The 15,014-nt window shown below is 49.3% G+C and overlaps 7 protein-coding genes across 7 annotated transcripts; 3 read left to right on the top strand and 4 right to left on the bottom strand.

Moving 5' to 3' along the window:
- Positions 1-1,115: 1,115 nt before the first annotated feature.
- On the bottom strand, positions 1,116-2,283 carry COCCADRAFT_98664 (uncharacterized protein; the record flags this gene model as incomplete). The annotated part of the gene is made up of 3 exons (XM_007715079.1): positions 1,116-1,426; positions 1,484-1,972; positions 2,031-2,283. The coding sequence occupies 3 exons, from the start codon at positions 2,281-2,283 to the stop codon at positions 1,116-1,118; spliced, it is 1,053 nt and encodes a 350-aa protein (XP_007713269.1).
- A 1,323-nt stretch (positions 2,284-3,606) lies between these two features.
- Positions 3,607-4,341, top strand: COCCADRAFT_98722 (uncharacterized protein; the record flags this gene model as incomplete). Its single annotated transcript, XM_007715078.1, has 1 exon — positions 3,607-4,341. The coding sequence occupies one exon, from the start codon at positions 3,607-3,609 to the stop codon at positions 4,339-4,341; it is 735 nt and encodes a 244-aa protein (XP_007713268.1).
- A 296-nt stretch (positions 4,342-4,637) lies between these two features.
- Positions 4,638-5,545, bottom strand: COCCADRAFT_27060 (uncharacterized protein; the record flags this gene model as incomplete). Its single annotated transcript, XM_007715053.1, has 3 exons — positions 4,638-4,656; positions 4,714-5,443; positions 5,506-5,545. 3 exons carry the CDS (start codon positions 5,543-5,545, stop codon positions 4,638-4,640), a joined length of 789 nt encoding a protein of 262 aa, XP_007713243.1.
- Positions 5,546-6,246: 701 nt separating this feature from the next.
- On the bottom strand, positions 6,247-7,341 carry COCCADRAFT_37630 (uncharacterized protein; the record flags this gene model as incomplete). The annotated part of the gene is made up of 3 exons (XM_007715077.1): positions 6,247-6,681; positions 6,741-7,079; positions 7,135-7,341. 3 exons carry the CDS (start codon positions 7,339-7,341, stop codon positions 6,247-6,249), a joined length of 981 nt encoding a protein of 326 aa, XP_007713267.1.
- A 778-nt stretch (positions 7,342-8,119) lies between these two features.
- Positions 8,120-9,552, top strand: COCCADRAFT_98662 (uncharacterized protein; the record flags this gene model as incomplete). Its single annotated transcript, XM_007715076.1, has 6 exons — positions 8,120-8,366; positions 8,424-8,765; positions 8,822-8,917; positions 8,979-9,139; positions 9,211-9,334; positions 9,386-9,552. 6 exons carry the CDS (start codon positions 8,120-8,122, stop codon positions 9,550-9,552), a joined length of 1,137 nt encoding a protein of 378 aa, XP_007713266.1.
- A 592-nt stretch (positions 9,553-10,144) lies between these two features.
- COCCADRAFT_98695 (uncharacterized protein) lies at positions 10,145-11,170 on the bottom strand (the record flags this gene model as incomplete). Its single annotated transcript, XM_007715075.1, has 1 exon — positions 10,145-11,170. The coding sequence occupies one exon, from the start codon at positions 11,168-11,170 to the stop codon at positions 10,145-10,147; it is 1,026 nt and encodes a 341-aa protein (XP_007713265.1).
- Positions 11,171-12,563: 1,393 nt separating this feature from the next.
- On the top strand, positions 12,564-14,465 carry COCCADRAFT_98704 (uncharacterized protein; the record flags this gene model as incomplete). Its single annotated transcript, XM_007715074.1, has 1 exon — positions 12,564-14,465. One exon carries the CDS (start codon positions 12,564-12,566, stop codon positions 14,463-14,465), a length of 1,902 nt encoding a protein of 633 aa, XP_007713264.1.
- Between the last annotated feature and the right edge of the window lie 549 nt (positions 14,466-15,014).

Below are 15,014 nucleotides of genomic sequence, written 5' to 3'. Positions count from 1 at the left end.
ATTGAGCGAATTCTTGTGCATATTCAAAAGATAATTGAGCTACAAGGTGGTAACGAGTACATAGAGGGGAGAGACAAGCCTCGGCTAAGGCGGCCGTACATCGGATAGATTATTCTTGGCGGGACAGAACTTTTGTGAGGCACCTCCGTACACTATCCGACCATCAGCAGTTTCGTCGGGCCATGCACCAGTTGCTCATTTGATACAAAAGTTGTTTTGGCAGCACAAGATAGGCTTAGGGAGAGCGGGACTCGAATGGGTCCACGCCACGAGGGAAAGGTAAGCCTTACGTATCGCATGCCCAGATAGTGAAAGATATGGGATAGCGATGGCAGCGATAAAAGGTGTCAGGCCATCTTAGGCGGCCAATCACTGCAGTTGCAACAGGCACAGGCATAATTACTTTGTGGATTGGAGATTATCGGCATAAAGCGAAAAGGGAAGGGTGGGGCCCGGGGGGAGGGGGGAGGGGCGGCCTAATGTCGCTGCACCGTCGCCTAGGGCTTTGTCATATAGCATGTTTTATCTCCTGATATGTATTAAGAAACAAATCGCAACCTGAGCTAAAGTAACAAACACTAGATTAGATAGTGTTCTACATGGGTGTCCTGGCGTCGGCCTAAAGAACCGCGGTTTTAGCGCGTGCCCTCTGCTGCGCTCAACGTGCCGTCCGAAGAAGCTTACGATGAGCCTTAGGAGAGAGGGGTATATTGTTATACTTCCTTATATACTATTTAGCCCTAGATCCTAATATGCAGTATACTATACCTTTTTGGGCAGGTCATGGCCTAGGTGGAACTCAGCTAGGTATTGTCACATTACGGGAATATACGAAACATAAGTCATAGCGTTAGAAAAAAAGATCTACTCCTAGTTAAGAAACTAGAGCCGAGACTACGTATAAATTGTATACGTAGTTTTGTTACAACGGCCTCCCTGTTTGCGCATAGGGCCAACATAGCGCATCCAACTTGATATGACGAGATCTACTAGAAGTATAATCCTGCAGCTATGAATTCAAATTGACTAGTAAGAAACGCATCCACTCGTCTCCACATTTTCGCATTTGATCGTAAACCATATCATTGAACAGTCTTGTGGGTCTACCTAGTAAGCTACCCACTTGCTTTGATGCGAGTCTGCACACTATCGACTATTGTCTCCTCCAACCCCATAAATCCAAGACGGCCAAGATCCTTCAGCAGCGCTTCCGCCCTCTGCCGCGGACCGATCACGGCGAGTGGGAAGTCGAGCCCCGGGAGCTTCCCTGGAGACTGGTAGTCCCTGACGAATTTCGCAAAGATGTCAAAGAACTCATTGATGGAGTATGGAGACGCATATGCAAAAATACGCTCGTTGGCCGTGTCTGGGTGGATCAGGCCGGCAACGTGAAGACGAGCGACATCCTGGACGTGCACATAGTAGACTACTGTTGCGTTAGCAATTGGTACAACTTCGCAACTTGAAAACAAATATAACGTACAACGCTGCACATGCTTAATGGAGTCAGTATCGCCGTCTAAAATCTGAAGCGGGATTTTCGATGTGGACGGAAAGCCCTGGTAAACCACGTTGAGCGGACTGCCGTAAATTGTGCACGGTAGCACTGTGTTTGCAGTAAAATGCGGCTTGTTGTTCTTGATCCAGTTCCAGAAAGCTTGTTCGGCCGCAACTTTGGATGCAAAGTAAGCTGTCATAAATTTTTGCATGGGCAGAAAATCCTCAGGCATGTTTCTGGCTACACTAAGAGTATGGTTGTCATATTCATCGGATGACACTGTGTCCGTTCCACGATAACCTTGGATGGAGCGGACCGCAGCGGAAGAGGATGTTAGGACGAATCGCTGTACGCTTGGCTCCTTGGCAGCAGCCTGTAAACAAGCCAGGGTTCCCGCAACGGTGGTACGGAGCAATTCGTCCGGTGTGACATCCATACTCCTCACAGAAGCAACATGAGCAATTGCAGAAACGCCTAGACGGGGAAGTTTGATCAGTAACGGAGCAGGAGCTTCTGGCGCAGGGGTAAGTACCTAAGACTGCATCGTCAAACGCGCCCGGCTCTCTCATGTCCTTGACGGCGACAAGTTCAAATTTTCCAGCGCCGTACTTTTGAGAGAAGAGCTGTGCCAGCCATTGGTGCTTGATAGCATCTCGGACGGCGCCTCGCACCTTGTAGCCTTGGTGGAGCAGCTGGTCTGCAACGTGGGCGCCAACGAAACCATTAGCCCCCGTTACAAGGACAGTGGAGCCTGGAGCGACTGCTGGGTTTCCCAGAAGAGCCATTTTTGTGGTGGACAATTGGATAAGGATAGAAGGTGACTTGCGGGTCAGTTTACCACACTCTGGCGTGATGCACAAGTGATGCGATAGTAGCCTTGATATCTTGTTTTGTTGGATTACACGACGTCATGTTACGAGAGCCGGCAGTGACTGACTTGGCGCTATTTGCAAGTTTCGGCGGATTTATTGAGTTGCATGAACGTAGGGATCAAGACGCTCCAGGGTTAAGAGGTCAAGAGTTGGTAGCCGTAGCGTCGGCGGCTCTGGAGCCGAGGCAGGCTAGCCGATCACCAAAAAACATCCCGAGCTCTTACACAACCACGAGAACCAGGCAATAGAAAGGTGAAGAGTCTGTTCGGTTGCTCTATTTTCTGTCTTTGTCTGATGACTGTTTTGGTTTTAAAGCTTCAACAGGGGGGCTGGTCAGCTGCCTATCCCGATTGAGATAGAAAACGGAGGAGCTGTTCGGTTGACTCCATCCTATGTCTAATCTGATCATGTTTGGGAGCATGTGGTGAGCTGGGCCATCAAAATGGGCATGAAACGGAGGTTTGAAAAATGAGATGGAGATCATGAGCTCCACCTGGAAAACCGAGCTCCGTTTGGCTCAAAGAGGCGCTAATATGGGGCAAGTAAGCACCAAACTGGGCTTTTTCTTTACTATCAGCGCTACTCCGTTTTATACCTCCCAAACCTCCGTTTCCAGACGGAGATCAGATTGGGTTTAGCAACCAGAAAACGGAGCTGAACCGGGCAGACCCTAAGCATCTATTACTTTGCCGTTGCATAATATCCGAGCCCGCTAGTGCTGGAGGGTGGCAGGCAGGCTTTTGGTCAACCAAGATACCCGGATAAAAGAATAGCTCATATCAAACAAAGCTGCAACTGGTAATCAGCCATATCCACCATGATGTAGTTTGAAAAAACATTTTATATGCACCGGTGCTAGAGTTTTACGTATAGATTAATATGCAACTATAGATATATGTATTGTTCTACGATAGCGGTGTATATTGTTGTGTAGTATCACGTGACTAGCTCGCAGTATATATCACGATTTTCTTTCGTACGTAGATAGGCACCTTCTCCAATCAATCCTTTACAGCGATCAGCTATCAGCTTATTCTATCTACTTGATTGCGGGTCAACCCTCTGATCTTTTGAGCTCGATCACGTATCGTGCCACAATATCTACGCTCATTAACATTGCACTGTTTTGGTGGGCGTGTTATTTCATCCGAGTATTTCGTTTGACCAAGAGGCAGGTGGGAGTGGAGTTCCCTGCTAATGCTACAGCGTTAAATACTCCATGGCCGCAACACTGATATGCCACAAGAGAAGATACAAGACTGCAGTTGCGCATTTAATGTCCTGCGAACGCTGGCCCACGTCGAAGAACTCACCACGTCATCTCAAGTCCCTCTCGAAACAGCGCTCCAGGTGACTTCGACAGCAGAGCGCCCCAGCCTTGCCGTACTGAACTGTGAGCGTTGTCGCCAACAGCGGCTGCCGCTTACCGCAGTCACGATACTATGTGCCCATCTGGTTGAGTGGCTGTGTCGGCTGTGGAATCTCACGGACGATACCAGCGAGGCGTCGACAGATGCCAGCAGCACCACAACGACTACCGCGACCACCACGACCACCAACAATTCAAACGCCAGGAACAACATCAATCTTTCGAGCAACACCAGTAATGCCACCAACCACTCTGAGAGCCAGCTTCCACTCCAGCCGTGGAAGTTTTCTCTTGGTAACTACGATCTTGCTGCCGACGAAGCCGATGCTCTCAGCAATGAACTCATAATCTTACGCCTCACCGATTTCTCTGCTATCCTAGGCTCTCTGGAAGCTGCCCTCGTCACATCTGGACTTACACCCTCCATGTCCTTGTCGCCGCCCGAGCGATCCACCAGCAACCCAACCGCCACTGACCTAGCGGCCATTGCACCAATTTGTCTCGACATTGTGCGCGCCGATCTTCATCTTGTGCGCACATCTATACGCTGTCTCAAAGAGAAGTCACTGCTGAACAACAGCGGATCAAGTACCATATCTTAATCACAGAAAGGGCCGTGGAACGGAAGAATGAGTTTGGGTCGTGCGAGTTTGAGGAATTTCATATAAGACTCTATATCATGCTCTATTATACATCCGTTGAAATTGTATCATAACACGAATCAACCTCACGATTGTTAAATCCCGTGTCAAATGCTGCTTTTTGAATTTGGAATCATGTTTTGTTTGTAACTACTCTGCCCCTGTTTTTGATCTTGATACCAAGTGCCCAAGACATCCAGAGGCAAATTTGTATACAGCATTCAAACACATCAAAATTCTCCAATAACATAGAAATCTCACTGTGCGAGGTAGCCCCTATTACTGATTAGTGCTTGCGCTCTCTCTCATATAAGATTATACAACGCCACATACCCATCTAACACCAGTGACTGAGCATACATGTAGCTGCTCATGGGGCTGGCCAGAAACACAATGGCATCAGCAACCTCCTCCGGCTCCCCAAGTCGATTCGCAGGCACACGCTCAGAGACTAGATTACTGACGAGGGCCTTGATTTGCTCTGAAGACTCTATCAGAGGGGACGCGATATAGCCTGGGCAGAGGGCGTTGATGCGTATCTGCTGCGGCGCATATAGCACGCCCTCTGATCGCGTGAGACCCAGGATAGCATGCCGGCCAGCGACGTAGGCACCGGCGGCAATGTGTGTCGGCGAGGCTGCAAGTGCATGTACCGAGCAGACGTGGACGATACTGCCGCGACCGTAGCGCCCATCGCGCAACTGCTGCCGCAGCATCTGTCGCAGTTCAGCTCGATGCCATAGCCACACACCTGTCACGTTCTCTTTCAGGTGGGCATCGAAGGCTGCAGGTGATGCGTCAGGACTGCCCCCCATGGGTCCACCAAAGCCAGCATTGTTGATGGCAAAGTCGATACGACCGAAGCGAGCCGCTGCCTGAGCGACGCTAGCCTCGATCGTCTCCTCAGTGCTACAGTCAGTCGACACGCTCAGGACATCTGTTATACTGTACTTGGTGGCCAGCATCTGCGTTGTCTCTTGTAGCCCAGCCGCGTTGGTGTCAAACAACGCGAATTGGCGCACGCCGTGTTGGGCCAGCGAGTATGCGGCACTCTGGCCAAAGCCTGCGAAGCCGCGTCAGTTGGTCTACAACTAGTCAGTTGCAATAGTAAAAAAGAAGCATTACCAGAGCCCGCCACTGTAATCAGAGCAACTCCCGAAAGCATCCTGGTCAGTTGAGTTTAGTGTATGAATCTTCCCTCAGTGGGTCCTCATTGACTTTTTTTATCTTGATTGTGCATCCCTAAGATCGGTGCATTTTGAATCGGGTTCTAAACAAAATGCACCGAGATCATACTAGCGTTGCACCACAATCATAGCGTGTAGTTATCATTAGACAACGATTCTAGTACTAAATAAAATCGAACGTAGAATTCTTACTTCAAAGCAACTACATATAGTACGTATCTCCATCTCTTTATAGGTCAGTCAGTATATTCAAAGATAGCCACTTTAGTTCCATGTTTTCTATAATCTAGTAGGTTATGTATATTATGAAACAAGAAAGAATTCAAATTTCTATTTCATGAGTTTTTGAGTATGATGATAAGAGTAATTTTTACCTTCAGAAATCTACTATACTTCGTAAGGAGAGTACATAGATATTGAATAAGTGTAGAGGGTGTAGTACCTACCAGTTTCACTCTAGCGACTACGAAAATCTTTATCTTCACCTTCGTGACACTATGCGATCGCTAGGCTAAAGAATAGAATATAGTAGAGGATATATAGTAGAACTAACCTTCTAGAATTGTATAATTATCTATTGTACTGTATATAAGAGTCCTCCTTTTATGCTCGTTGGCCTAGGTCGTAGCTGCTGCTCAAGGGTTACCAGTAACCCTGTGCACCGGCACAACATATATGGCTAACCTAAAAACTCTTTAATAGCCTCGAGACTCTGCCTAAGGTTAGAAACCTCATCTCTTGAGATACTTAGATCTTCCATGGTGATGAAGAGACCCTGTTTCTTCGCTAGCGCCCACCAATCGGGCACTTCTATGCCAAATCTAACTCCGGTAAGAGCCTCTTCTCCGGGCAACCCATACAGATCAGCGATAACGTGCTCTTTTACCTCGACATATATACCTTGCTTTCCTGAAACAGCAGACCATGTTTCGAGCACCTCTCCAAGACTGAGTACCTCAGTGCAAACAGCGGCGTACTTGCCATGTGATACCTTGGGGTTGGCCAAAATTTGCCTTGCCCAGATACCTGGCTCCTTGCTCATGTCACCAGCCATGGGATAAAGAGTGGAAGGAGCTGCTGGAATCATCCAAAGATATTTTCCTGGAGCAGTTTTCTACAGACAGTTTCGTTAGCCAGGTAAGCACCGTGTTCTCAAAGGTGGGAAGGACTTACTACTGGCACTGGCTTCAACATTGGGAAGTCGGCAAAGTTTGTTGGATAGAAACCAAACATGAGGAAGGTTGTCTTAGCAGCCAGTTCTGGCAAGGTCTCCTTGATGTAATCGTCGACCCGAGCCTTGTAGTCAAAATGGGGAACAGGGATTCTTCCCTCAGTAAGTTTCTCCCCGTTTGGCAATGTGCTCCAGATATAATGCTCTAATGTCTTGACTTGAGACGCCAGCCTTGCGAGCATGGTACCTTGAGCATATTCGATATCACCAGCTTCGTTCAGACTAGCGCCCCTGAAGAGGCCATCCCACCAGTTGGTCACCGCAAAAATGGCTTGCGCGCCCTAGTGACATATCAGACATCGTTCGAACAAAGAAGATATGGAGTGAGTAACTCACATCAAAGGCTTTCTTCATAGATTCTTCATCATTGTAGTCACCCTGAACAATCTCCATACCCTCAGCAGCAAGTTTCTTTGCCTTCTCTCCATTCGGATTCCTGGTCACGGCACGGATGTGCCAGTCTCCAGTCTTAATCAATCCACGGGCGATCGCGGAACCCTGATTGCCGGTTGCACCAGCAATCACAATGAGTTTCTTGGCCATGACCGAAATGGTAACGTAGAATCTTCTGAATGGGGATGGTTTCGCAAAGAAGATAGTAAGAAACTAAATTTTTTGAACAGTAATCTAACGTCCCAAAGACAAGGATAGAAGGAAGAGGAAGCTGTGTACTTATGTATGGGAACAAATCACTCTCAGATATTTAAGCAACGCCTCAAATAGGGAAAACCAATTATAGCATAGCAATCCATCCTCAGTTTCTACATTTGTCGGCTGAGGACCATGTCAGACGGTCAATTGAAGATATTCGGTAACTGCATCCTCGGTGAGTAAATGAAGATGTAGCCTCAGGGACCATAACTACTCTTGGCAGCAGGCACAGGAGGGTCTTTGAAAATGTACCGTCGAATGAGTCTGGGCTAGTGTTCCATAAATGCACCGAGCTAACACACGTGTCGGACCACAGTGGGGTTCATTGTGCATCGGTTATAGCAATGTGAGTTAGTACGTGATAACCGGTACGCTAAACCATCTTCATCCTAGCCTGATCATGGATCATGGAGCCGCCTAAATAGTTTCGTGATGAGCCTTGCCAGCTCGTACGGTCCCCTACATATGCACCGCGTACTATAGTAAACTCGGGAAATACACCGACTAGTTGGCATTTGGATGGTGGCTAGGGGCGGGAAGTTTTGAAGTTTGATATTACAGTCGCAACGACCGCACACATGAAGACTACAATCTTTTCCTTCTTGCTACCGTTTGCCTTCAGATAGTAGTAGATACATCACCAGTCACAATGTCGAGAACCGCGAGTATCATGTTTGGCCGCGTTACACCTGCGCTTCGTCACTCACTATTGTCGCCCATTCGGTCGCCATGCTTGCGTAGAGGGTTTGCTCAAGAAACTAGCTTTCCAAAGCCTTTGAAACTCAAGGGTGTTCTCAACTCCCTAAAACAATTCAGGGTTACACCCACCGTTGGAACCGAGTTTCCAGAGGCAAACCTTGTTCAAATGATGGATGCGCCCAACTCAGATGAGCTGCTTAGAGACCTTGCGATAACAGGTAAGCAGGCGAACATTCTCCCCACGAAAAGATAGAATTAACGAACTTCCCTTTTAGTATCCCGACGTGGAGTTGTCTTCTTCCGTAACCAGAATGACATGAACAACGATCTCCAAAAGAAGATGATTCAACGCATGGGTGAGCTTGTCGGCAAGCCTCAAGAATCATCTCTGCACATTCATCCCGTGCTCAACCCCCGGCAAGCTATGGGCGGTGATGACCTTGAAATCAGCACTATCAACTCTCGTCAGAGGAAAGCTGTCAATGGCAAGGCCACTCCGCGTGACTTGGGAAATGCAAGGCAGGCGCTCGAGGCATGGCACAGTGACATTCAGTCTGAGCAAGTGCCCTCGGATTACACATGCCTACGACTAACTGAGCTTCCCACTGCTGGAGGAGGTACGTGAGTCCCTTAGCTACATTTCTATCTGCCAATACCAACTGACTTACTCCAGACACGCTATGGGCATCCGGCTACGAGGTCTACGACCGCCTCAGCGAGCCGATGCGAAAGTTCCTTGAACAGCATACTGCCAACTACACTGCACCATGTAAGCTGGAATGCTCAAGATACCCTTGAACTCATTGCATAGTTAACACATGACACCACAGTCTTCGAGCGAATCATCAAGAACGCAAAGATCAAAGTCTATACTGATGCAAGAGGCCACCCTGAAAACACGGGTACTCCCTTGAAAGCAGTGCACCCTGTTGTCCGCACCAACCCCGTTACCGGATGGAAGAGTGTCTTCGCCATTGGCGCCTACGTACGTGTTTACCTATCAAATCCAGCTTCCTAGTCCGATTCCCATGCACTTGACTAACTTAACCTTTTTCCCAACAGCCCGGTTCTATTAATGGTCTCACGCCCCCCGAGAGCGAAATGATTCTAGACTGGCTCATGAACATTGTGCTCCGCAACCACGACCTGCAGTGCCGCTTCAGATGGCAGGGCCCGAATGACATGGGTATGTTTCCTTTGTAATAGACGAGCGGCCAGATACTAACGTGCGGAACAGCCATCTGGGATAACCGCAGCATGGTCCACAATGCCACTATGGACTACGATGACTTTGGCGAGCGCTTTGGTCAACGCGTCTGCGGTATTGGCGAGAAGCCATATTTTGACCCCAACAGCAAGTCTATGCGCGAGGCATTGGCCGAAGAAGGAGAAATTGCCCCTTAGAAGAGCCTTGAAAAAGATTTCCTACTGCATTTCTTTCTTTTTTTCATTCCGTATAACTAGAAGTACCCTGTATAGTATAGTATAGTATTATACAACTATAACTCGTCCATATCTATACATTCTACTATATTTACTACTAGCTTTATGATTGACATAGAAGATGTATTGACATCTACTTATCTAAGTTTCTAGAGAATCATTCCTTTATTAACTCCAAACTCATTTAGTTCTTGTCACACGTATATACTATTCAGCTCTATATACTGCTATGCAGTATACTGTACCTTTTTGGTCACGTGGCACCTTTGGTGGAGCTGATTCGGGTATTGTCACAGTTCTGCTAATATTTATTTCTTGTTATCACTTTGAATTATAGATAATATAGTCTAATATGAGATTGAGCTGGAAAAGCACCAAGGGGTGACCCGTAATCAAGCTAGTAGAGCAAAGCTAGAACATATTGCTGTTAAAGGATTTATTGAAGAAATATCACTATCTACGCATGAAAGGAAATCGCAATATATGACTGTGGCCTAATAAAGTGATACTAAACTACACCACTCTTATTAGATATCGCTCCGATTGCTGAGTCTTAGATTTGCAAGTTGTTCATGACAAGTTCTCCCAAAAGACCAGCCAGCAAAGCGCCACTCACCCACCACTGGCTGTTCACGAAGAAGTCCCTGCACATACGCGGGTTCCACACATCGATCCGGGTCAACATGACTAGTGTGGAGATGGAAGCAAAGACAGCACCAGCCCGGGATGGGCCGAGTACGAGACGGCCGCAGGATACGGTGACCCACAAGAATGCGGCCATAGCGCTTGCAACGGACAACAGAAACAACTTGGGCTGATGACGCACAGCCACAGCGAGCGAACCCACACCTGCCTTGAGATCGTCCCGAATGTCCTGGAAGGCATAGATAGTATCGTAAGTGATGTTGAACAGGGCCTGGGAAGCGAATATGGCAAATGTAGCTTTGTTGCGGTCCTCCTTATTGAATCCAGAGACGTTGCCAGCACCATAGCCATCGGCGACAGCAGCGTCAACCAGGAAAACAGCCCATCCTACACCCAGACCAAGGCAGAGCTGTGGGTAGTTGCAGATGCGCTTCATGAAAGGGTAAGTCAAGCCCAAGATGGTGGTCAGCAGGGCGTGCTGGTTTGCACGAGGTGACAGCGTTGCGTAAAGTAAGGCGTGGCGGGCGAGGGCGAGGAGGAGTGTGGCAGCGAGTGCTTCTGGTGTCGTAATTGCGCCACGGGCGAGCGGCCGCTTCTTGCAGCGCTCGACCTGGCGATCGAGATCTTGGTCGACAGTGTCATTCCAGGCGCAGCCGAGACTGCGGATAAGCAGACCATCGAGCAGTAAGACAGCGATGAGCTTGAGCCAGTCGACTGGGGTTAGGCCTCTCGGGTTGGTCAGATTGACCGAGTAGAGGAGTCCTATGAAATAGGGGAAGTAGACGCCCAAGAGACCAGCGGGCTTACTGAAGCGTGTGAGCTCCAAGTATGGTCGCCAGGAAAAGGGTCGAGGCGCCAAATTCTTAGGCCTTGACGAGATGGACGACTGTGGAGCAGTTATTGTCTCCGTGGCGATGTACTGTGTCGACGACATATTGTCTATGTAGTTTTACTTGGATGGACCAAATGATCAAGAGAATTCAGTAGTAGAAGAATAGACTAAGAACGGACTGTCTTTGGATAGCTAACACTTGGAGTGCAAACTGCTACTTAAAATATATAGTCTCCTCAGGCTGAGATTGTCTTGAATCTGCATCCTCTCCACTGATTTGTCCGTATTTTGAAACGAACTAGATACCACATGCAAGCTGTCTCGGTGAGTTTGAGTGGTTGTCGGTACATTTGTTGTGAAAGAGCTGGTGGAGTACGAGATCACCAGAAACCTCGACGCAGTTGACCTAGTTAGAGCCTCCGCAATCTGCTTCCTGTATGTTTAGTAAGTGTGTCACACCTGTAATGCTTTTCCAATCGCATCCGCATGGGTGCAGTGGATAGTAAGAGAGTCAAAAGTAGGTAGCACTGGGTACGGACTGGAGAAAGAATTCGCCACACTTTTTCGTTTCTTTAGGACAACAGCCAAGCCAGAACTTAATACTAGGCGGCTGCACAAATCTCTAGAGTTGATGGACCCTGGTCTGAGTCATTCTTGTTTTGCAGTCGTTGCGGGGGACTTGTTTCTCCCGTAGGTGAATGCACCTAGCGAAACAGATAATTTTCCAGACAAGGAACTATTTAGGGCCTGGTATCTCAGTTGTGCCCAAACAACACATGATTAGCCTGGTACCACAGGAAGATGATATTGAAGCACAGTAGTGATTGCCAAATTATTCGTACGTGTCTTGAGCGAATCTAGTCCCGTTGGAGCGATTTACAATACCACGACACTAGATGAATTGAATAGTGGCTCCTAGTATAAATGTGCACAATATGTATAGTTTGGATGATATCCAATGCCCAGGTAGAGATAAGCTGTAAGGTCATGGTCCTAGGATCAAGTCCTTAGTCATATTAGTCTATACAATTGGGCAAGGCTCGGCTGTCATGCCTCCCAAGTATCTCCCCAGCAGATAATAAGCGGCTTTACAGCAGCTAGACTGGTATCGAAATTGTAGTAGTACTTTACAGGACGTTGGGTTAGCATACCGGATAGCGCGCACGAGCCAACTTGCGGCTCCCACTTTACTACTAGTACTAAAATACGCACGTGCACGGTGGATTTTGGTAGACGTCGGGGTCCGACATGATGGCCCCACCACTCTCGACTTTATGCTTGATCGACCCGAGCGGATCAAGGATGGGGCAAAAGAGTTGGAAGAGACAGGAGCAGCGCATATGGACGGAGGAGAGTATTGGGCCGATAAAAGGGCTCGGCTTGGTCAGTCAAGGCCAGACATTGAGGGAAGCACGTCGTCTCACCCTCGCCGACGCATTTCAATCAGATTTCTCATCTATCTTGAAAGGACGGACGGACACGAGGCAACACAACAATGGCTATAGCTGAGCAAAGGGAGCTGGAAGCGCGATATGCGCAGGAGCGAGACAAGCGACTACGGGAGGATGGCACGCAACAGTACAGCCGCTTACCCAGCGAACAAGACAAACCACTCTCTGACGACCCATGGGTGGATGCTGAACTGGAGAGAGGACCGCTTAAGGATGGTGACGATATACAGTTCCTCATGATCGGAGCAGGCCACGCTGGGTTGATCACGGCAGGACGACTAGTCCAGGCGGGCTTCTCAGCCCAGGGCATATGTCTGGTGGACGTGGCAGGCGGCTTTGGCGGGACTTGGTACTGGAATCGGTATCCTGGGCTACAGTGCGATATTGAGAGTTATATCTACATGCCCTTTCTGGAGGAGACGGGCTACGTGCCCTCGCGCAAGTATCCGTCGGGCGAGGAGATCCGCCAGCACTGCGAGCGAGTGGCTAGGCACTTTGGGCTGCGCGGACAGTTCTCCACACGGGTGCTAGATGCGACTTGGGATGAGGAGCGGCGGCGGTGGGTGGTGCGCATGCAACGGGAGCGTGGCGTTGGGGCGGGCGAGGTGTTTACGATACTGACACAGTTCCTTATGCCGTCCAGCACCCTCTTCACGGCGCCGCGCATGCCCAAGCTAGAAGGCTTTGAAAAGCTGCAGGCCAACATTCCCGTCTTCCACACGGCACGCTGGGACTACAGCGTCACGGGCGGCTCGCCGACAGACTACACTCTGTCAGGCCTGAAGGGCAAACGGGTGGGCGTTATGGGTACGGGCTCAACGGCGGTGCAGGTGGTACCTGAGGTTGCGCGCTGGGCCGACCAGCTGCTTGTCTTCCAGCGAACGCCCTCGTACTGCGGCCCCCGTCACCAGGAACCGACTGATATGGACAAATGGTCACGTGAGGTTGCGACTGGTCCCGGCTGGCAGCGGGCTCGCAGCCTCAACTTCGACGCCTTCTTCGCCGGCGAAGACCCCCCGCCCGACTACCCCGATCTCGTCGCCGATGGCTGGACCAAGACGGCTCGCGGTTTTGCCGGTTTCATTGGCGGCTCACGCATCGTCTCTCCTGACAAGGTCGGGGAGCACTTGCAAAAGCTCAAGGAAATCGACGACCCGCTAACTCACCAGGCTCGCGCAGCCATCCGCGACACAGTTAGCCAAAACAAGGCTGCCGCCGAGCGCCTGCAGCCGTGGTACCCCATGTGGTGCAAGCGCCCTACCTTCCAGGACGACTACCTGCCCACCTTCAACAAGCCCAACGTTACGCTCGTCGACACCGACGGCCACGGTGTCGAGCGCTGCACCGAGCGCGGTCTCGTTGTTGACGGCGTCGAGTATGAACTCGACGTGCTTATCCTCGCTACAGGCTTCCTACTAGCTACTGGCGACAATACTGCCCCTGCTGAGTTCTTTGGCATCCCCGTCGTTGGCCGCAACGGTCGCCGCCTAAAGGATAAGTACAACTCGCCTGACTTTGGCACCCTCCACGGTATCGCTACAAATGGGTTCCCTAACCTAATCTGGGCTGGCCTTGGCGGTGGTCCTGGCTCACCTAACCTTACCGTTGTCTTTGATATCGAGGCTACACATATTGCTAATATCCTAAAAACAGCTACTAGTCGTGTGTCTGACCCAACAAAGCTTGTTATTCAGCCCAGCAAACAAGCCGAGGACTCTTGGACAGATGAGGTTGAGAAGCGTGCCCTATGGTACTCAGTCGTGCTCCCTTGCACCCCAGGCTACTTTAATCATGAGGGTGCCACAACACGCAATGCTGCTAGCTCCCCCGAAAGGCGCCGTCTGGCTATGCGAAAGGTGCTCTATGGCGGTGGCACCGCCGCATATGAGCGTATAATCCGTGATTATCATGCCAAGGGCGACATTGAAGGCTTTGAAGTCTCGTAAAAGAGCGATTGTTTTTTTTCGTATCTAGTATGTAATACTACAAGAGTTACAAGAACTCGATAATTGGCGTTTTGAAAATACAACTCAGACCTGTTTCTTTGTGCACATGCTTTGCAGATTTGCATAAAAAAATATATGAGATGAAGTGAATTGAGACGGATCGTTGATGAGTTTGCTCGAGGTTCAGATGGATTACAGGCTTTGGCGTTTGAGTTTGTTCGTCCCGCAGCCTCCAACGCCAAACTGGAAGAAAAGAAAAAAAAATTGTCAATCGATCTATGCAGAAGAAGAAGAAGAATTTGCCAATGTTTATGATACAAAGTCGGATTCGTATAGCTCTTGCTAACTACATGCACCCCCCTGGCCGGCTGAAACATAGCCGCACACGTTGGAGGAACTCACTGTGATGTAGAGAGCACTGTATTGTCACCAGCGACTGAAGCTGGCATATTCGGGATTATCGAGGCGGGAGGAGTCGAGGCTCCTAGCAGTGTTATGCCAAGGTAGTGTGAGTACGGGGTGAGAAACGAGCTGCTGAAGTCACCCGTA

This window comes from Bipolaris zeicola (genome assembly GCF_000523435.1).
Source record: "Bipolaris zeicola 26-R-13 unplaced genomic scaffold scaffold_96, whole genome shotgun sequence".
Lineage (NCBI taxonomy): Eukaryota > Fungi > Ascomycota > Dothideomycetes > Pleosporales > Pleosporaceae > Bipolaris > Bipolaris zeicola.
This window is presented reverse-complemented; position numbering and strand designations above follow the sequence as displayed.